Below are 19715 nucleotides of genomic sequence, written 5' to 3' on the forward strand. Positions count from 1 at the left end.
CAGCCTGCTTCTGCCTCCTGAGTGCTGGGATCAAAGGTGTGCAGCACTACTTCACCAATAAGGTCATTTGTCGGGTTTACTAAAATGCAGACGGCTCAGTGATTAAGAACACTGGCTGCTCTTGAAGAGGACTGGGATCCAATTCCCAGTACCCACCCAATTCATAGCAGTTGCATGGAAACAGACTTCATCTTCTGCCTTCCATATGCACTGTACACACATGGTGCACAGATACACATGTAGGGAAATATCCATACACATAAAATAAAAATAGATAAAAATGAAGGTAATAAATTAGTCAGATGTAGAGTCTAATTTGACCATAAATAGAAACCTTTACTCAGCCAGGTATGATGTACACATCTGTAGTCCCTAAACTGGAGAGAAAAAGCAGAAGGCTGCCACAATTCCAAGACCACCTGGTGCCAGAGTAAGACTCCATTGTACGCGAAACAAAACCTAATGGAAACATGTTCTTCTCTAAACATCAAGGGACTGTGTATCCTACATGTAGCCAGAAATATTTAAGGTTGCTAAGAACAAGCCACAGTAGATAGAGCCACCCATGAGTGCTGTGGGAGAATGCTCTTGTAAACTGTAAAGATGTCACTCATATTGGTTTAATGAAACACTGATTGGCCATTAGCCACACAGGAAGTATAGGTGGGGTGACCAGACTAGGAGAATACCGGGAAGAGGGACTCAGTCTGTAGTCACCAGTCAGTCACAGAGGAAGCCACAGATGAAATGCCTCATTGAGAAAAGGTACCAAGACACGTGGTTAAACATAGACAAGAATTACGGGTTAATTTAAGTAGTAAGAACTAGTTAATAATATGTCTGAGTTAAGAGGCCAAACAGTTTGTGTTTAATATAAGCCTATGTGTATTTATTTGGTACTGAATGGCTGCGGGGCCGGGTAGGACATAAAATTCCACCTACCAATGAGCTTGCTTTTTGCATGCTATAGACAGTATTAAAAATTAGAGATGGGCTGGGCGGTGGTGGCGCACGCCTTTAATCCCAGCACTTGGGAGGCAGAGGCAGGCGGATCTCTGTGAGTTCAAGACCAGCCTGGTCTACAAGAGCTAGTTCCAGGACAGGCTCCAAAACCACAGAGAAACCCTGTCTCGAAAAACTCAAAAAAAAAAAAAAAAAAAAATTAGAGATGGTTGCAAACTTACCTCTAACAAAGAATATGGAGAATTCTCAGTCAAGAATGTTTTAGAAGCACATTCTTTCCAAGCCTGAACCTCGGCTACTAGTAACTCCAATCTTGGTAAAGAATTCAGATGTACTGGGATAGATCGGCCTCTTGCAACAAGTTCGATGAGTGTTTCTAACACTGGCACACGTCCTCCTGCCTAATAAATTAAGAAAGGAATATTTCTATGCAAAATAGGAAAAAAACAAGAACAATGACTCATGATTTCAACATATTAAATTCACCAAGGGGGGGGAGAGCAACATTTGCTTTTCATTTAACAAACAGCCCACAAATTTAGTTAATACTAGGCTCCAATGGATAAAAAAATTAATGTGAGATAATTATTCCTTTTGCCTGGTTATTCTTACCCACATATAAATTTCTATTTACACCCATTGATAAATTCATGTACGACACTGGTCCTTATGAACAGGAACAAAGAAATTTACTTCAACAGAAATAAATTTGAACAAACTTAAGACTTTTGACTTGCATTTTAAGAAAGATAAACAACAGCATTACTCCAATTCACTTGGTCAGTACTGAATTACTAAAATAATTCAGTATAAATTATTCAGAAAACAATTAGAAAGTTGGAAAGTTCAATGCTTCTTAAAACTTTAGCACATAAAAGAATCATTGTGGTGGTAGCACACGCCTTTAATCCAAGCACTCAGGAGGCAGAGGCTGGAGGTTCTCTGAGTTCAAGGTCAACCTGGTCTACAAAGCGAGTTCTAGGATAGTCAAAGCTATTACAGAGAATCCCTGTCTTCAAGTGCAAAACAAGAAATCATCTGGGAAATTTATTTATACACAGTTTCCTGGTCCCTATCCCAGAGATTCTGACTCCTATGTCAAGGATAGGTCCATGGGCTAAAAAAAGGGAGCCCATGAAAAGGGGAGAGGGACCCACTGGAGACTATCCAAGGAGCAGGAGAAGGAAATTAGGGAAACTGTCAAGGAATAAAAGATGGTTTATAGGACTGGGCTGCAAAGAGGTCAACAGCACCGGCTGTTCTTCGTGAGGACCCAGATTTGATTCTCATCACCCACAGTGAAGTTCCAGGGAATTCAATACCTTCTTCTGAACTCCTCAGGCATATATATGGTACAGAGATATACATACAGGCAAAACAATCATATATATGAAAAATCTAAAAAAAAAAAACCCTGTACGCATCGTCATATGCTTGAGAGCTGTCATATTTTCGGGGTCAAGGGTCTCAGAGCCAGGCTGAGAGATTTAACACTTGTAAGCTAACAGTTCAGTTACGAGAGGGCTGTAACCTCCTCCACATCCACCTGCTTATCCCCTCTGCTGTCAAACACTGAAGGAAACAAGGGCTGCTGAAAACCACTACTTGAAAAGCTTCTTTCCTACTTCTGTCCAGGTAGGGGAAAAAACCCGCAGCTAATTGTACTTATATTGAGGACATTTTTCTTCTTATTTTTAACCAACCTGCAATGCATCTACATCTTGAAGCCAGTCTCTGGCTCTCTGCACTGAATCTTTTAAGACTGCACCATTGGGCAGATAGGCAGGGATCTCCTCAATCTCCTTTACTGCTGTAGCAAGGCTACTCAAAGAATGCCGTGGTCTATAAAAGCAAAACACAAAGAATCAGAACTGCATTTTTCTTAGAGTTTCCAAAAGACTAGGAAAATAATTTCTAAACAAATTCATCGTGGTTTAAAAAAATCTTTATTAAGGGTACTGACCACTACATAGCAAGTAAACTCATTTGAAATGATTAAGATTGAAGACCAAGTAAGATTGTCATCATTTTATTTTATGTGTGTGTCTAAGTGTGTGCATGAAAGCGTGCCTGCAGAGCTGGAGTGTCAGGCAGATGAAGCTTGTGTGAGATGACAAAGCAGAAGGCATTTTTAACAGCTGAACCATCTCCCCAGTCCCAGATTCCAAAACCATTTTATTTCTACCTATTCCTGATTTTATGATAACAAAGTTCTACTGCAAAGTAATACACAATTAGAAATTTATTCTGTGTTATGCTAGATGTCAAGAATCAGACGAACTAAGAAAATCTCTAAATCATTAACACAAAGCACAATACAAAAAAATTTATACCCTTTGTTCAATGATCACTATTTTAAGAATGCATCATCTGTATGTAACCTAGATGTTTTAATGCTTATGCTGCCCACTAAACAATAAAGACTTGCTTGCTATATAGAAAACAAGACTAAGGAATAACTTCATTTTCACCTCTAGCTAACACACCTCAACCTAAAAACTATACAGATTAAAAATCCTGACTTACCCAGCAAGCGCAAAAATAAAGTTATTTCTACTGAAAATACTCTGCATTATCACTGCACAGAATAAAACTCAGACATTTGTCCTTCATGACTCTGGATTTTATTTATTAACTGTAAGTTTGAACAGTTCTATATTTATAAAGTTTTTCTTTTCCCAAAGGCAGTATTATTGGAGAATATATAGTAAATCTGCGTACCAGGCTGGCCTTGAGTTCAGAGACCCTCCTGTCTCTGCCTCCTGAGTGCTAGGATTAAAGGTGTGCATCACTAACCCTGGCTAATTTTCTTTACCCATATTTCAAAGCAGGCCCAAGTATTACAAGGACAGCTATGTTGGACAGTATGCTGGCTTCTGTGCTCTATGTTGTAAAGTTACCTGTCATCCAAACTTCCCAAGAGAGAGATTAAAATGTGTTTTGTTTTACCTTGCTCTAAGAAGACTTTTAGCTTTGTCGTCCCAGTGCTCTGAAACTGTAAGCAGTTCTTGCAGGTGGGCCATAGCTTTCTCCACTGCTGCATATGGAGCCAGCCCCACCCCTAAGTCTATGAGACGTCTCATATCATCCAAAGAAAGTGAACTGGAGTCTAGGCAAGCCTGCTGCACCTCTTCTAGCCAACGAGCCTGCTCTAAGCGAATACGAATCTCAGCGAGTTGTGGAAGTTCAACATCGAATTCAAAGCTGACATCCAGTAAGTCCTGTAGCTCAGCAGCACTAGGCATTTCCTCAGACAGTAGTTTTTGGCTATGTTGTTGGAAATCTTCTACCCGATTCAAGAGATCCTAAAAGTAAGCAAGCAAGCAAGCAAGCAAAGCCAAATAGTTAGTACAAGGCATCCCATCAAAATCGGACTTCAGTACTTTTTTCAAACTTCAAACCTGAAGTTCACAACCAGTGCAAGCCTCTTCACCAAGCCACACTAAGTCAGTAATAATTTGAGTGAATGAGGCAACACACGTCAGTCAGTCTTGGCAATAATCCTGTTTCGGGGCTCTCTTGGAACTGGGGTTAGAGGCATGTGTAGGATGCCTAATTTGTTACATGGAGGCTTGAATCCAACCTCTGGTTCGCATAGTTGTACAGCAAGAGCTCAAAACCACTGAACCATCATCTCTTCAGCCCCCTTGGACTTATTATGGAGCCCAGGCTGGCTTCATGCTGATGGCAGCTCTCCTGCCTCAGGATCTAAGTGCTGGGATTAGAAGTGTGGGTTATCATTCTATATGCAAATTAAACAACGAAGAAGGCAACTTAATAATGCCAATAGAGTATACACAATATGGTATTTACCCCCAATTCCTCACACACATCTTTACAGCGTTACCTTTAGCAATGGTGTTTGACTAAGGACACAGGGAAGAGCATACAACTGAGTCACAAATTGTCGGAGCTCATTCACTGTCAATTGATTCTGAGACTTTCCTCCACCAGATCGGTACCTGTACGGCAAGACAAGGGCCCGAGGAAGCTATGAGAACACTTATGTTCATTACTCATAGGTCCCAATAGCACAGAATCTACAATGGAATGGAAAAATTGTAATAGGTTTCTAGGTTCAGATGCCATAGATTAACATCTCAAATAATCAAAAGTATATACCTTGTCTGTCTTTTGCCATTAAGCAACTGCTGGGCAACAGAGGCACACTTTTCTGCATCCTGTGTGACTAAGCGCAGGTGACGCAGAAGATCGTTGTCTGGGAACTTCTTCATTTCTGATTCTTCAATTAAAGCTTTGAAGTTGACCAGACCTAAAATAAAGAACACGTCATCTTTCTTTGATCATCAGGTTTATAATTAATTACAAAACAAGAGTGGAGAAGGTCCGTCCATAAACGTAACATCATAATTATATTTTAGACAACATTTATCTCATGAGGCAAACTGCTTTGTCCACTCTTCATTTAAAATCTTTGCCAAGGTCAGGTGGTGGTGCCACATGCCTTTAATCCCAGCACCTGGAAGAGGCAGTCGGATTTCCTTGAGTTTGAGGACAGCCTGGTCTACAGAGTGAGTTCCAGGACAGCTAGAATTAGATAAACCGTGTCTCAAAAAGTCAAAAACCTCTGCCAAAGATCTGGAACCCTGTTCAGGCATCAGAGCTACGGATGAATTAGGCTCTTTTCAGTCATCTGTTTTGTCGATAACTGAAAGCTGGCACAACAAAATCCAAGTCCGCTTTGCTGGTAACAATCACATTTAAATAAAAGCATGACATACTTTTCTTCTTGTTGATCTTTGCTTCCAAAGCTTCATTCACATTTAAGGACCATTCATTGTAAGACTCTGCTCGAAGCTTCAATGCATTCATCATGGGATAGAGGTCATCCAGAGTGTATCTATACCTGGACACAGAGCACAAACATCTTTGACACAGGTGACTGTGGAGAAAGGTGTTTTATCCTCAACATTCAAAGATCTAAATTAGAGAGGCCATTGAGTAAAGACTAGGCGCAGGCTGGGAAGATGGCTCAATGGATAAAGTACTTTCCATGAAAGCAATACCCAAAACCCATGTGTGGGGGTTTGACTAGGAATTCACCCCACATAAGCCCATATATTTGATGCTTGATCATTAAGGAGTGGCAATATTTGATAGGTATTAGGAGTTGGAAGAAGTGTGTCACTAGGACTGGGGTTTGGGGTTTCAAATGTTCAGGCCAGGCCCAGTACTCTCTCTTCCTGCTACCTCTGGATTCAGATGTAGAATTCTAAATTACCATGTCTGCCTAGGGCCACCACGTTTCCTGCTATGAGGATAATGGACTAAAGAGTTGCCATGGCCATGGTCACTTCACAGACTAAGGTGCCATGTAAAAGCAGTGCTGATACAGTAACATGACACAGATACAGACAGGAGAATCTCTGGAAGCAAATGGGTCAACCAGATTGGCATATAGCCAAGAACCGGAAAAACTTAAACAAGGTGGAAGGCCAAAGACAACACCTGAAGATGTTCTCTGACTCTGCAAGCACACATGATCTCTTTCACACACACATGAACCAATATACACATATGCACATGTACACACAAAGAGAAATAAAACAATTCCATGCTTTCCCAAAGGAAAAAAACAAAAACAAAAACTTATCCTTCCTACTTACCGCAGGTTATACTTATAAGGGGGGCAGGAACATAATTGTTTCACATGATGTAAGCAAACAAGCAGGCCAGGTTTACAAGAGCAGGAGATGGCAGACATGAAGCATGTTGTCTTGCATTGTAAACACTGACGCTCATCATCTGGCAACAGTTCAAAATCCATTCTTTCTGAGTCAATTACTCCCTAAAATTAAATCTATATTAGAGGCTTTGAAAGAATAATACAATCTAAAAGACCAAAACAAGCATGAACAGAATTTTTTAAAGCCTTAGTAAAATCCATAAGCACGATTTAAAACTAAATGGATTACAAAATAACAATAGCCTAGCATGTTAATCCACTTGTCCAGCGGAAATCCCTCCTTGGGTAAGGTAAGGCCCCATGTCTAACCATTTTGATCTAAGCATAAACAAAAGCAATGCTGAATTAATACTGTTGAGGTTAGCAGCCTATCTTATTCTAAACTTACTTTACTGAAGTTTGAACATAGAGAAGAACAAAAGAAAGACATAGGCTTTCTAACACAGAAAATATAAAAAGCCGCTGGTGATGGCAATGCAACTCATAGAGCACTTGCCTACAGTGCACAAAGCCCTGGATTTGATCCCTAGCATCTTCCTCAACAAAGAAGCTGAAGAGATGACACACATGGCTCCTGCAGAGGACCGAGTTCCTGGCTCACAAGGCCTGCAGCTCTGGCTCTGCAGGAGGTCTGATGCCCTCTTCTGACCCCACCACACACTTTAAAACTAAAAAAAGGTTTAAAAAAAAACTAATACTACAAACCAAGATGGCTGTAGTAGGAATAGACAGAAAGCTACCTGAACATATCATTTAGTAAGTTAGAAAATGTGTAATTCAGGAGATAGAGTCCCATTGAGAAAACATTTTAAAGTCCCAAAGAAAACATTTCAACTATAGTGCATCCCATCTGACTTCTAGAAGGCCTTTTTCCCAGTTTTATCTCCATTTTTTTGTTTGTTTGTGTTTAGTAACTCAGTAAGTCCAATTAAGTGTTGCCCATAGGTACATGAGCGTGGGGTCATTCACTGGAGAATTGACAACCTCCCACAGGTACATCGCCTAAAATCACTCTGCCTCCCCAAGTAGCTATCAACAGTTATCAGCTCTTTAGCTTGAGGTGGTTCCTATTCCACATCAGGCTGGAATTTGGGTCTTAGCCAGTCCTTCTGCAGGTAATCACTAGCTACCATTACTGATGTAGACCTCGGTAATCCATTAGGCATTCTTTCTCCAACTACAAATTATCAGGAGACATAATGGGCTCCCAAAAGAGAACATTTCAGTATTCTAACCACGGTGGCATATAAAATGATTGTGTATGTGGTTGATTCAAAAGAATCCATTTTTTAAATCTATTAAATCAAAACTGTAACAGAAAAATGCAAATGAACAAAGAGGTAAGGATTGTAGCTCACTTGGTAGAGTGCTTGCCTTATATACTCTAAGCCCTGAGGATAATTTCAGCATTGAATAAAGCTGAGTATGGTACCATATTACTATAACTCCAATACTGGGGAAGTAGAGTCAGGATAATCAGAAAGAAATTCAAAGTCATTCTTGACTACATAGAGAGTTAAGGCCAGACTGGGCTCTATGTGACCTTGTCTTGGAAAACTCACACCAGTTATTACTTTTTTCAAAGGTTTTAGAAAATTAGAGGGCTAGAAAGACAGCTCAATGTTAACTGTACGAACCTTAAAAAGGGCCCAGTACCCATGTTACTGAGCTTAGAACTGCCTGTAACTTCAGTTCCAAGCTATTGGACATCCTGTTCTGACCTGTGTGGGTACTGACCTCACATGCACAAAACTCCACACACACAGACATATACACATATGTTGGTAATTAAAAATAAAATTTAAATTATAAAAGAAAATTACAGTAGTAAAGACCATTTAGTATTAGCAATAGGTTAGATTAATAGGTTTAAAACCAAGGTACCAAGGCAATTCAACAGAGAAAATAAAAATTAAGACACTGTGAAGAGACAACTGGACATCCATATGCAAAAATAAACAAAAACCCAAAACACTTTAGACCTGTATTTTATAAAAAAATACAGGCCACGAAAATTTAAAAGTATGAGATTCTAGAGAAAATCCTTGTGACTTTTGCTTTGAATTATACAAAATATCTTAAGGACACATAATAAAATATAATAAAAAAGAGGCAAGCTTGTAATCTAGCACTTGAAAAGTGGAAGCAGGAAGATCAAGGCCCACACACCATCCCGGGATGCAGGAGACACTAGTATAGCAAAGAAAGGGAGCGATAAACAGAGAGAGACAGACACAAACACAGACAGAGACAAGGGAGAAGCGCTATTGTAATAATATAATTTTATAATTAAATCAGACAAACCATTTGAAGGTACTTTACACAGATGATGATACAAGGGATAAAATAAGCACATGATGAAACAGTCAATACAAATTAAAACAAAATATTACTACATGTCAATTAGAAAGCAAGGAAAAGCTTCTTAAAACCACAGTAAAGTACAAGAATTTTGGTAAGTCAGAGACATGGAACTGGATTTCCAAAAACCTTACCAATTTACGCACAGTTTCCCTTAAAGCTTTTTCATCCTCAATCATAATAGCCATGTCTTTCTGAACAGTCGATGCCACTACAACATCTAGTACATCAGCTTTGGAAGCCATTTTGCATATCATCTCATCGTGGGAAAAGACACAATAGCGGTGTAGCAAGCGGTAATGCTCCACACACTGGCGGCCCAATGGTAGCTGTGTCACAAGCAGAGGAAATTAGACATAGTCACACTTTTTTTTTTTAATTTCCAAAAACTTTTGACTTACTATATATCATATTACCAAATAATGCAATCTAGGTCAAAATACCTACCCCTTATTAACCCTAACCAGACTCAGATTCCCAAAGGCCCATTTTTTTGTGCTTTAAAGATATGGCACATTGGGTAACTAAGTTGAAAACTGGTTAAGAAAAAAAATGACAATGTACTGACAACGAGTTAATGTGAGTAATGTGGAGTCTAATGGGAAATATTTGTACATTTCCTAAAACAACTGTGTTGAACTCCTAGGCTTCCTTTACTTCAGTGGACAATTAATAGTCAAAAATTGTATGATGGGGGGCTGGAGAGATGGCTCAGTGGTTAAGAGCATTGCCTGCTCTTCCAAAGGACCTGAGTTCAATTCTCGGCAACCACATCGTGGCTCACAACCATCTGTAATGAGGTCTGGTGCCCTCTTCTGGCCCGCAGGCATACATGCAGACAGAATAGTGTATGCATAATAAATAAATATTTAAAAAAAAAAAACCCTGTATGGTGGAAAATAAGAAAGAATGTTATTTTTCAAGAGAAGCACTAGATGGCAGCACATGCCTAAATTCCAGCTCTTGTAGGCTAGAAGCAGGAAGATCTGTAATTCTAGGACATCCTCAACTATACATCAGATTTTTAAGAGACCTTGTCTCAAAACAACAGAAAGCTACAAGTCTCTAGATTTTATCACACATCTTGTTACATAAAATTTCAACTCTGCAATGAACTGAAATAAACATGTCATTGAACTTTTGCATTGTGGATAATTAAGCCAATTCTACTAATATTTGTTACTAGTCTGTAATCTCTAACAAACTTCAGCCTTGTTAAGTCCTTAGATTGCTCTTCAGAAAGAGTCCTGCTACAAGTTAAAAAGTTCCCTAGAACCTGAGGTAGGAGAATGGTTTGCAACAAAGAGTTCAGGGTTAGGCTTGGCAACACTGGAAAACAAAACAAAACTCTATCCACAAAAAGTTAATTTAAAACTTGCACAACCTAAAAAAAAGTTCCTAGCAACCATGTCAGACTAGTCACAACCGTCTGTAAACATAATGCCTTCTCTGGCCTCTACTGGTCCAAGTACATGCCTGTGCATGTGTATGTGCAGAAAAACAAACACATACACACTTCAAAAAACAGAGAAAGGGGTCTTGCTACAAAAGAAATGTAATGTCAACTAAAATAAGCAATGGGATACATGTCTGAATGCCATACAAGGTGTTACAAAGTACCTTATCTCATTGTAAACTGGAAAAGAACTTGCATAGTAGTCAGATGAGCAGCAAGTATACACAACAATTTTCAAAACAGTGAAAGCCATTTCCACAGGAAAACTATAGATTTGAGAAAGCTCAAATTTGTAATGCATACCCAATCAACAGTGCAGAAGTTAACAGCCTCGGCAAAATTAAAACCTTGGTTGAAACCACTGTGATAGGCTCTTGGAAATGTGATCACAAACTCCCCAGCACATTGATTTGTTCGATAAACCTACAGAGACAAGAATGAAGAAATTTTTTTAAGGTTTGACAGTAACATTCTCAAAGACAATTTAGACATGAACTATTATATGACTCACCAGACAAACAGGACAGGACAAACATACATTTGTACATATATACCTTCTATCAATTAAAACTGAGGAGAAAAAAGTTATTGTGGTACAATCACCTAACTTCTGCCACAAGCTAGAGAGTATACCACAATAACTGCACTAGTTAGTCTGAACAGAAGATAGGGCTCACACACCAAGTAAGGCCCCATCTGAGAGACAAGATCCTAAGGTTCAGCAAGAATGAAGCCAAAACAAGCAGATGCTTGTGAACTGGAAGTTAGTCTGGACTGTATAGCAGGTTCCAGACCAGGAATAACTAATCCATTTATTATCCTAGGCCCTGAATCCAGCTCCTATATTATTCCAATTCTGACAAATGGGAAAAATCCAACAAGAAAAATACTAAAAATGAAGACATGATGGGTGTTTCATAATTCAATCATTATTTTTAAAATTACAGTCCATGAATACATACTTAATGAGCCTCATATTAAAATCCTGAAACATCATGCCTGATGGTCCCTGAGGAACAACACCCAAATGCAGGCAAACACATACACCCACAGATATTTAACGGGAGGGAGGGGGATTAGCAGTAAAAAACAGCCAATTCTAGCTGAGAAGTGGTACCAGGACAGTGTGTACGTCTAGTATCCCAAGACCCTAGGTTCAGTTCCCTGCACCACCATTAATATAGTCCTACCAAGTATGACACTTTGATTAATCATTCAAAAATAAGATTATGAGATTAAATAAGATTCATTGTTCCCTCTTCTTTATGGAGTGCTGGGAATTAAATCCAGGACCTGAGTTTGTTTTTTTTTTTGTTTTTTTTTTGTTTTTTTTTTTTTTTGGTTTTTTGAGACAGGGTTTCTCTGTGGTTTTGGAGCCTGTCCTGGAACTAGCTCTGTAGACCAGGCTGGTCTCAAACTCACAGAGATCCGCCTGCCTCTGTCTCCCAAGTGCTGGGATTAAAGGCATGTGCCACCATTGCCTGGCCGGGGACCTGAGCTTATTAGATAAACATTACACTGAAAAAAATTCCAACCAAATTATTCTTTCTTTCTTTTTTTTTAAAATATTTATTTATTTATACAAACAATATTCCGTCTTTGTGTATGTCTGCAGGCCAGAAGAGGGCACCAGACCTCATTACAGATGGTTGTGAGCCACCATGTGGTTGCCGGGAATTGAACTCAGGACCTTTGGAAGAGCAGGCAATGCTCTTAACCACTGAGCCAACTCTCCAGCCCCCCAAATTATTCTTTTAGGTAGAAACAAGACAGCAAGCGTTGGAAACTGGGTGGGAATTCAGTTTCCAGCACCCACGTGACAGCTCACAACCACCTGTTAAGTCGTGTTCCAGGGGATCTGATATCTCTTCTGACCTTCAGATTCCTCATGTGCATAAAGCACATAAAAACACTCATACAAAACACATACAAACCAAATTTATCAATATTTTTAAAAAATTTTAAAATTGGAGTTTTGATCTAACTGTAACAGAAACTAACCATTTTCTTTTTTTTTGTTTTTTGTTTTTCGAGACAGGGTTTCTCTGTGGTTTTGGAGCCTGTCCTGGAACTAGCTCTTGTAGACCAGGCTGGTCTCGAACTCACAGAGATCCGCCTGCCTCTGCCTCCCGAGTGCTGGGATTAAAGGCGTGCACCACCAACGCCCGGCCTTAACCATTTTCTTAATAAACTATTTTGTATTTGTAAGTAACTATTTCTTACATTTTTGTTGACTGAAGCTATGAACAAAATTTATAGTACAGAAACCATTAGTGGTAGTGGCTATGCAACCTAAAACTATGCTGATCTGTACACTGAAAAGTACTGTGCTCATTTGCAAAGCATGTGTGTTCACTATCTACATATTAACTACAACAAATAAGTTTATGTTGTCTTAGTACCTGGGCTACTGGATTAGTGCTATACAGCATTAAAAAGCACCTTCTATTATCAAGTTATATTATAAAAACACTATTTAAAAAGAAAAGAAGAAAAAGAGTAATAGAGAAGTAGGGAATAAGTGGAGTAGCAGGAGGGTTAAATCAGGACATACAGGCACTTCATGAGTCATCAGAGTATTGGGGTTCATGATGGTCACCAGCTGGTGGAGGAGATCTGGCTGGGACACAAACAGCTCTGGAGCTAGTTTCTTCATTACATTTTCTAGCTGCTCTGCAGCATATCCTGGAACTCCATACCAGGTTTTTGGCTCACCCCTAGAAACAGATTATAAAAGTCAATCGATTTGTAATACCAACACACAAAGTTAAGCAATTCACATTTTTCTAATCTTGTTCTGTAAGAGTGAGCTACAAACGAATGTCCAAATCAAAGACATAACATTAGAAATGTAGTGGATCGTATGTAGTGCATTTTCCCTTCAAGACTTTGCATCTGAGGACATCATCATCCCAGATCCCACTTGACAAAATGCAGACATCTAGAGTTTCTAATATAAAGAATCACATTTGCTAGAGAATACATGGTTTCCACAACTTCCTTCATCAACTGAGAAAGAATGGCAGCCTTCCAGTTTCCTTTTCCCTTGCCCATTCTGCTGGAAAAGGTTTAAATCAAATACAAATAAGGCAATTAGCATTTCTAAAGAGCTCTTATTCTTCAAAGCACTTTAAATTGTCAACCAATTAATCTGTGCCATCCCTGTGAGGTCTGATAAACATCATCTTCCTGTAACATCTGGGGCAATCGCCTAGGAAAGCAGAACCGCGTTGCATATTCATATGCCAGCGCTCTCTCTCTTGTGATACATCCTCAAAGAGAGTGAGCTATGGATTTTAAAATATTTTAGTACTTCGAAGTATAAGAAATAGGGGAGATGGAAACAGATGTAGAGAAAAATGGCTTTTGGGTGAAAAGTTTAAACAGTGAAGTTCAAAAGTCTACAGGGATTACAGAGGTCTAAGTATTATATTTCAGACTTCAGCACAACAAAAGGAAACTGATAGTCCCAAAGGAATATATGGGTTACCATGACTACCAAGTGAGATTTCCTGCACCAATAAAAGCTACATGGTGCTTTAACTTGTTAGTGAACACTTTACGGAATTCAGATAAAAACTATACTATTCCTAGAAACAACCTATACTTGATAAAACTAGATAGTAAATATAATCTAATAGAAGCTAAATTAAAAAGAACCCATTACCTTCAGACACAGGCAACTCATACCTGAAAGAGGGAAATTTCCTATTCAGCTAACACACTGCTCATAGGCTCCATATAAAATTTCTCACCAGTGAAGGTAGTTGATTGAATAGCTCCAGTGGTCTTCAATATGCCAACAGAAGGAAGAAAAGCACATGCCCACATACAACCAAGGGAGTTTCATGCCACATATATCAGCAGTAATATGAGCAAGGACAGACTGCTCCATCACTGGCATATTATTCAAATTCCAGCCACTATCAAGATACTCCTAAAATGAGCCAGAAAAAAAAAAGGTGATAAAGTTATATTTGTACCATGCTAACTTTTTAGAAATGTTTATTTTTTTCCTTTCTTGTTTTTTTATATTTATTATATTGGTATGGTATACATGTATGCAATGACTAAAGGAGGACAAAAAAGGACATCAAATACTCTTTAGCTAGAGACAAACACAGGCAATTGTGAGCAACTTGACCTGGGTGCAGGAAACAGCCCAGGTCCTCTAGAAGGGAAGCAAGTGCTCTTAAAATTGCTGAGTCACTTCTCCAGCCCCTAGAATTCCATTGCTAAGCGTTGTCTAAAGAGCTCCTACAGCTCTGCCTTTAATCCCAGTACTCAGAACACAGAGGCAGGTGGATCTCTATCAACTGGAAGTCAGTCTGATTTACAGAGTGAGTTCCAGAATAGCCATGTCTGTTTCACAGAGAAATATTTCCTCAAAAAACAAAACAAGCTAAGCCAGGCGGTGGTGGCGCACGCCTTTAATCCCAGCACTTGGGAGGCAGAGGCAGGCGGATCTCTGGGAGTTCGAGGCCAGCCAGGTCTACAAGAGCTAGTTCCAGGACAGGCTTCAAAGCCACAGAGAAACCAAAAAAACAAAAAACAAAAACAAGCTGGACTATGGTGGTACAGGCCTTTAATCCCAGCACTCAGGAGGCAGAGGCAGGCGGATCTCTGTGAGTTTGAGGCCACCATAGTCTACAGAGCTAGTTCCAGGGCAGCTAGGGTTAGGGCTGTCACACAAAGGAACCAGTCTCAAGAAACAAACAACCCCCTCCCCAAAAGCCAGATCAAACCACACAAAAACAACCACAGAGCTCCTTTAAAATAAAATGAAGAACTTAAGGTCAAAGTAGGATGACCTCCAACTCTATATGGCATCTGGTTAGGACCTTAAATAAGTGGACTTGAATTTTATAGACACACACAACTGCCCTTGTTTTGTTTTAGGATATAGGAGAACTGAGCATGAAGTTTAAAACATGAAGGAAGACATGAGTTCAAAACCAGGCAAACTAATCTACCTCATTAGCGAGGAGTTGGGATAGTGTAATAGTGACTGTCCCGGAAGAGGGAAGTGGGATGAAGAGCAGGGAGGGAGCATCACACTAGGATATCCTGTTTTCCTGTTCTAGGGCTGGTTACCCGTGTGAAGACTCATCAAGCTGGACACATGATTATATACTCTTCCGTGTGTATGTAAAATATAAAATGAACACCACACATATGCATACATTTAAAATCTGACTGCCCACAGAACAGATATAAAAATAGTTTGGCCATAGGAGTCAACTACAATGGAAACTTATAAACATTAAAGTTAAGTAAGAACTCAATTTTTAAAGAAGGAAAGGTGGTAATAATGTTCCAGCATCACCGTTCTGTAGCACATAATCAGGACTAGGATTTTAAGGACTTAATTTTTCTTGAATTACTTAAAAATCCAGTAATTAAAACTGTGCTGAGAGTAATTATAAATACTTAAGCTAACAAAACAGAATTTCAACATATACTTCCCAAGGCACTTGCACGGACTTTCAATTGTTACACTGAGGATGTTGCCACTCCAGTATTCTGCCCTTTAGATGTAGAGCTACACCTCACACTTCAAGTTCGTACAGTCAGAGCCTACCTCTTCCTCAGGAGAAACCTTGATTTTCCCATCTCGTACAGGAAAGCCACTGCCAAACTCCTTTGAAGCGATATCAGCTCCATACTCCACAGTGACATCTTCTTCAATAGTGCTTACCAGTCGCCAAAACTCCTTCTCCACCAGTTCTGTAGGAACCATCTGGAAGCACAAGGAAATTCAAAGAATGGTTTTTCCGTTCATTGACAATGACAAATTGTTAATGACTGGCTAAGAGATGGGAATCACAGGTTAACATGCTAAGGAAAAAAATCTGTCCATAATTTCCCACAGGTGACTCGAGAAATTCAGACAACAACTCTGTTTTCTAAAATAAATTTTATTAAGAACTGTTAAGTACTGATTAAGAATCCATGTTACCAACTAATTTGGGCTCACAGGGGCTCGGAAACTGAACAAAATACCAGGGAGCCTGCATGGGAACAACTTAGGCCTTCTTCATATGTTAGAGTTGTGTAACAGGGTCTTATTGTTAAGACCACTAACACTAAAAGCAGGGGCTGTCTCTGACTCTGTTGCCTGCTCTTGGGAGCTATTTCTCCTACCAGATTGCCTCATCCAGCCCTAATAGAAGTACTTAGTCTCACAGCAACTAGGCTAGATGATATCCATGGGAGACTTGCCCATATCTAAAGAGAAACAGGAGGAGTGGGGGTAGATAGATGGGAGCGGAGGCGGGAGAAGAAACTTTGGTTGTGATGTAAACACAAATAAATATGGGGTTGGAGAGATAGCTCAGCAGTTAAGAGCATTGACTTTTCTTCCAGAAGACCGGGGTTCAATTCCCAGCACCCACATGGCAGCTGACAACTGTCTGTAACTACAAGATCAGACAAACATGAAGGCAAAACACCAATACACATAAAATAAAAATTATTTTTTTAAAAAACAACCCAACAAAAACCATGAAATTAAAAAAAAAAAATTCATATTAGTTGATCATGAACCCAACCACAACTACAAAGAGGCCTTCAAAGAAAGGAAAAGGACCTATTTTGGTTTTTTGTTCTTCTCTTTTTTAATAATCTGAAATAAACTTGTTTTGAGAAATTTAACACCCAACTTTTTTTTAAGCACATTATTTGACTAAACCTGGCTGAAAGTAATACAGACAATAAACATGAATTAAAAAATAAGGCTGAAGAAAAATTTTGGTGATCAAGAGTACTTGTTGCTCTCGCAGATTCTGGTTTGATTCCCAGCACCCACGTGTACTATCTGTAACTCTAGATCCAGAGGATCCAATGCCCTCTTCTGACCTCCATAGGCACCAAGCATACAGATGTTGTACACATTCATACCTGCAAGCAAATTACTCCCATGTCAATAAATAAACCTAAAAAGATTGTAGTAGAATAAGAAATTGCAGAATATAAACAAAAAAATCATTGCCTCAGCACATCCAACAACATAATAAAGCTATCAAAGTGTCAAGGAACTATTCTTAGTAGAGGCAAAGAACTTATATGTCTGAACCTTAGTGTCTTCAAGCTTTTAGGTAAAATAAAATCCAGTATTATATATATAATACTATATAAAATAGTATAAAAACATGACTATTATGCAAATATATAGGAAAATATTAAATGCATAAGGAGTCAAATAAAACTTCAACCTGGATGGTGGTGGTGCACACCTTTAATCTCAGTACTTGACAAGCAGAGGCAGACGAATCTCTGTGAATTCAATGCCAATCTGATTTACAAAGTGAGTTCCAAGGCAGCCAGAGCTACACTCAGAGGAAACCCTGGCTCAAAAAGAAAAAAAAGAAAAAAGGAAAAAGGAAAGAAAGTTTCCTTCTGTACAATGGCTGCCAAAGTGCAATTTATTCATGTCCTTATGGTTTCAATGAATGGAGCTTTTCTTCACCAGTAATAGAGTTGCAGAGAAGCTGTCTAAAGTATCTCGATTAACTCTTTTTTCTTCATTATCTAACTCAGGTGTGGGAGTGCTCCCTTTAATCCAGCATTTGGGAGGTAGAGAGAGGCACAGGGATTCAAGAGTTCAAGGCTGGCTTGGTCCACACAGGGAATTCCAAGCTAGCTCAGGCTACAGAATTGAGACCCAATCCCAGAAAAGTAACATAAAATAAATTTTAAATCACAGTCTAGTGGGCCTGAGAGATGGCTCAGCAGTTAAGAAAACTAGCTGTTCTAGAGGATCCAAGTTCAATTCCCAATACCCACCTGTCTGTAAAACTTCAAGATCAGACACCCTCACAGAGATACATGTACACCAATGCACACAAAATCAAAACAAATACATTTTTAAAAAATCACAACTTAGTAACATGTCTTGACACATGGTGCCAAACCTAGTGACTTGTGTTCAATCCCTAGAACACAAATAGGAGAAAACAACTCCCACAAGTCATCTCTGATTTCCATGTGCACATTGTTGTCTAAGTCCCCCCAAAACACACAAAAGTAAACCAATTAATAACAAAAATTTAAAAATCCTAAACCAAATTAGTATAAGTCTACATACATGGACTGGCATGTTGAAGTAGTCAGATTTAAATGAATCTGCCATTTCCCCAAATGTACGGAGAGTATAATCCCTTGCTGCTTGTTCAAAGCCAAATGCTTCTTGTGGCTTGCTACATTCCTGCATAGGAAAAAGAAAATTAGTGTTCTAGGTGGCATTTGAAAACACCAAGTGTATCTAGCCAATAGTCACAAGGATAATTTTTTTTTTTTAAGATTTAAGATTTTTTTTCATTCTATTAGGTCTTCATTAGAAAAATTAATATGTTTAAAGAATGAGATTGTTCCAGTTAGTAAATAACTTTTATTTGGTACTGAGAAATTAAGGTATGCTTTAACAATCTTAATTTTTTTTTTCCCGCGGTAGGTAACTTATTTATTGTATGTTTGCCATCTTAATTTTTTAACTTTGATTTGCTTTCAGGATCAAATGTCTTCAGTACTAAAAATGAGAGGAATAATATTCAAGAATTTAAACTATAAAATATATCAAAATAGAAATAATCAGATGGAAACAAAATAAATTTCAGACCGGAACATTTAATGGTAACCAAATAATGCTGTGATCAAAACCAAACAAAAAAAAAAAAAAGTACTAAGTTAACAGAGGCAATATAAAACTCCCCTACATAATGCAGTCCATATTTGATTATCAGACTCATTTGTAAGTTCTGAACATTTTAAATTTTAACACCATGGACCCTTTCCGCATCCCATAATAACCTGTCCTGTGGAGCCATCTCATGTGACACAATGGCTGTACAGAAATCCTTCAGGACCTTTAGAACTAAGCAGCATAATAAAAAACTTCTTAGTGTTATATGTAATTCTAACACAAAACATAACATTACAATGATTAAGTACTTCCTCCTAAGGATAAAAAAGAATTCTGTTACATTTTGTTAAAATATCAGCACTACATATATACTACATCAAAAATATTTAAGATAAAAAACAAATTACTAAAATTAGTTGTTTAATATATTTCCATTTGTTTAAAACAATAATGTCTGGGACTAAGGAGATGACCCTGTCAATGAAGTACCTGCCACACAAGCATAAGGACCTGAATCTATATCCTGAGAACCCAAAATTCTTGCCCCAGTGCTTGGTGGGAAGAGTAATGGAGAAAGGCAGATCCCT

General features: G+C 38.7%; 1 protein-coding gene across 2 annotated transcripts in view; it reads right to left on the reverse strand.

Annotated features, from left to right (window-relative positions):
- The window catches only part of Kdm5b (lysine demethylase 5B), a 70414-nt gene that overhangs the window by 14018 nt on the left and 36681 nt on the right, over window positions 1–19715 (reverse strand). For both annotated transcript variants that reach the window (XM_057769451.1, XM_057769452.1), the window contains exons 9-21: window positions 18574–18693; window positions 16069–16227; window positions 14243–14424; window positions 13042–13204; window positions 10791–10910; window positions 9166–9360; window positions 6591–6772; window positions 5706–5830; window positions 5086–5236; window positions 4811–4925; window positions 3913–4268; window positions 2667–2805; window positions 1185–1364 (exon numbers count right to left, since the gene is read on the reverse strand). In XM_057769451.1, the coding sequence (XP_057625434.1) occupies window positions 1185–1364; window positions 2667–2805; window positions 3913–4268; window positions 4811–4925; window positions 5086–5236; window positions 5706–5830; window positions 6591–6772; window positions 9166–9360; window positions 10791–10910; window positions 13042–13204; window positions 14243–14424; window positions 16069–16227; window positions 18574–18693 (2187 nt within the window). The remainder of the gene's footprint in view (window positions 1–1184; window positions 1365–2666; window positions 2806–3912; window positions 4269–4810; window positions 4926–5085; window positions 5237–5705; window positions 5831–6590; window positions 6773–9165; window positions 9361–10790; window positions 10911–13041; window positions 13205–14242; window positions 14425–16068; window positions 16228–18573; window positions 18694–19715) is intronic.

The sequence above is a fragment of the Chionomys nivalis genome, chromosome 5 (assembly GCF_950005125.1).
Source record: "Chionomys nivalis chromosome 5, mChiNiv1.1, whole genome shotgun sequence".
In the NCBI taxonomy this organism is placed as follows: Eukaryota; Metazoa; Chordata; class Mammalia; order Rodentia; family Cricetidae; genus Chionomys; species Chionomys nivalis.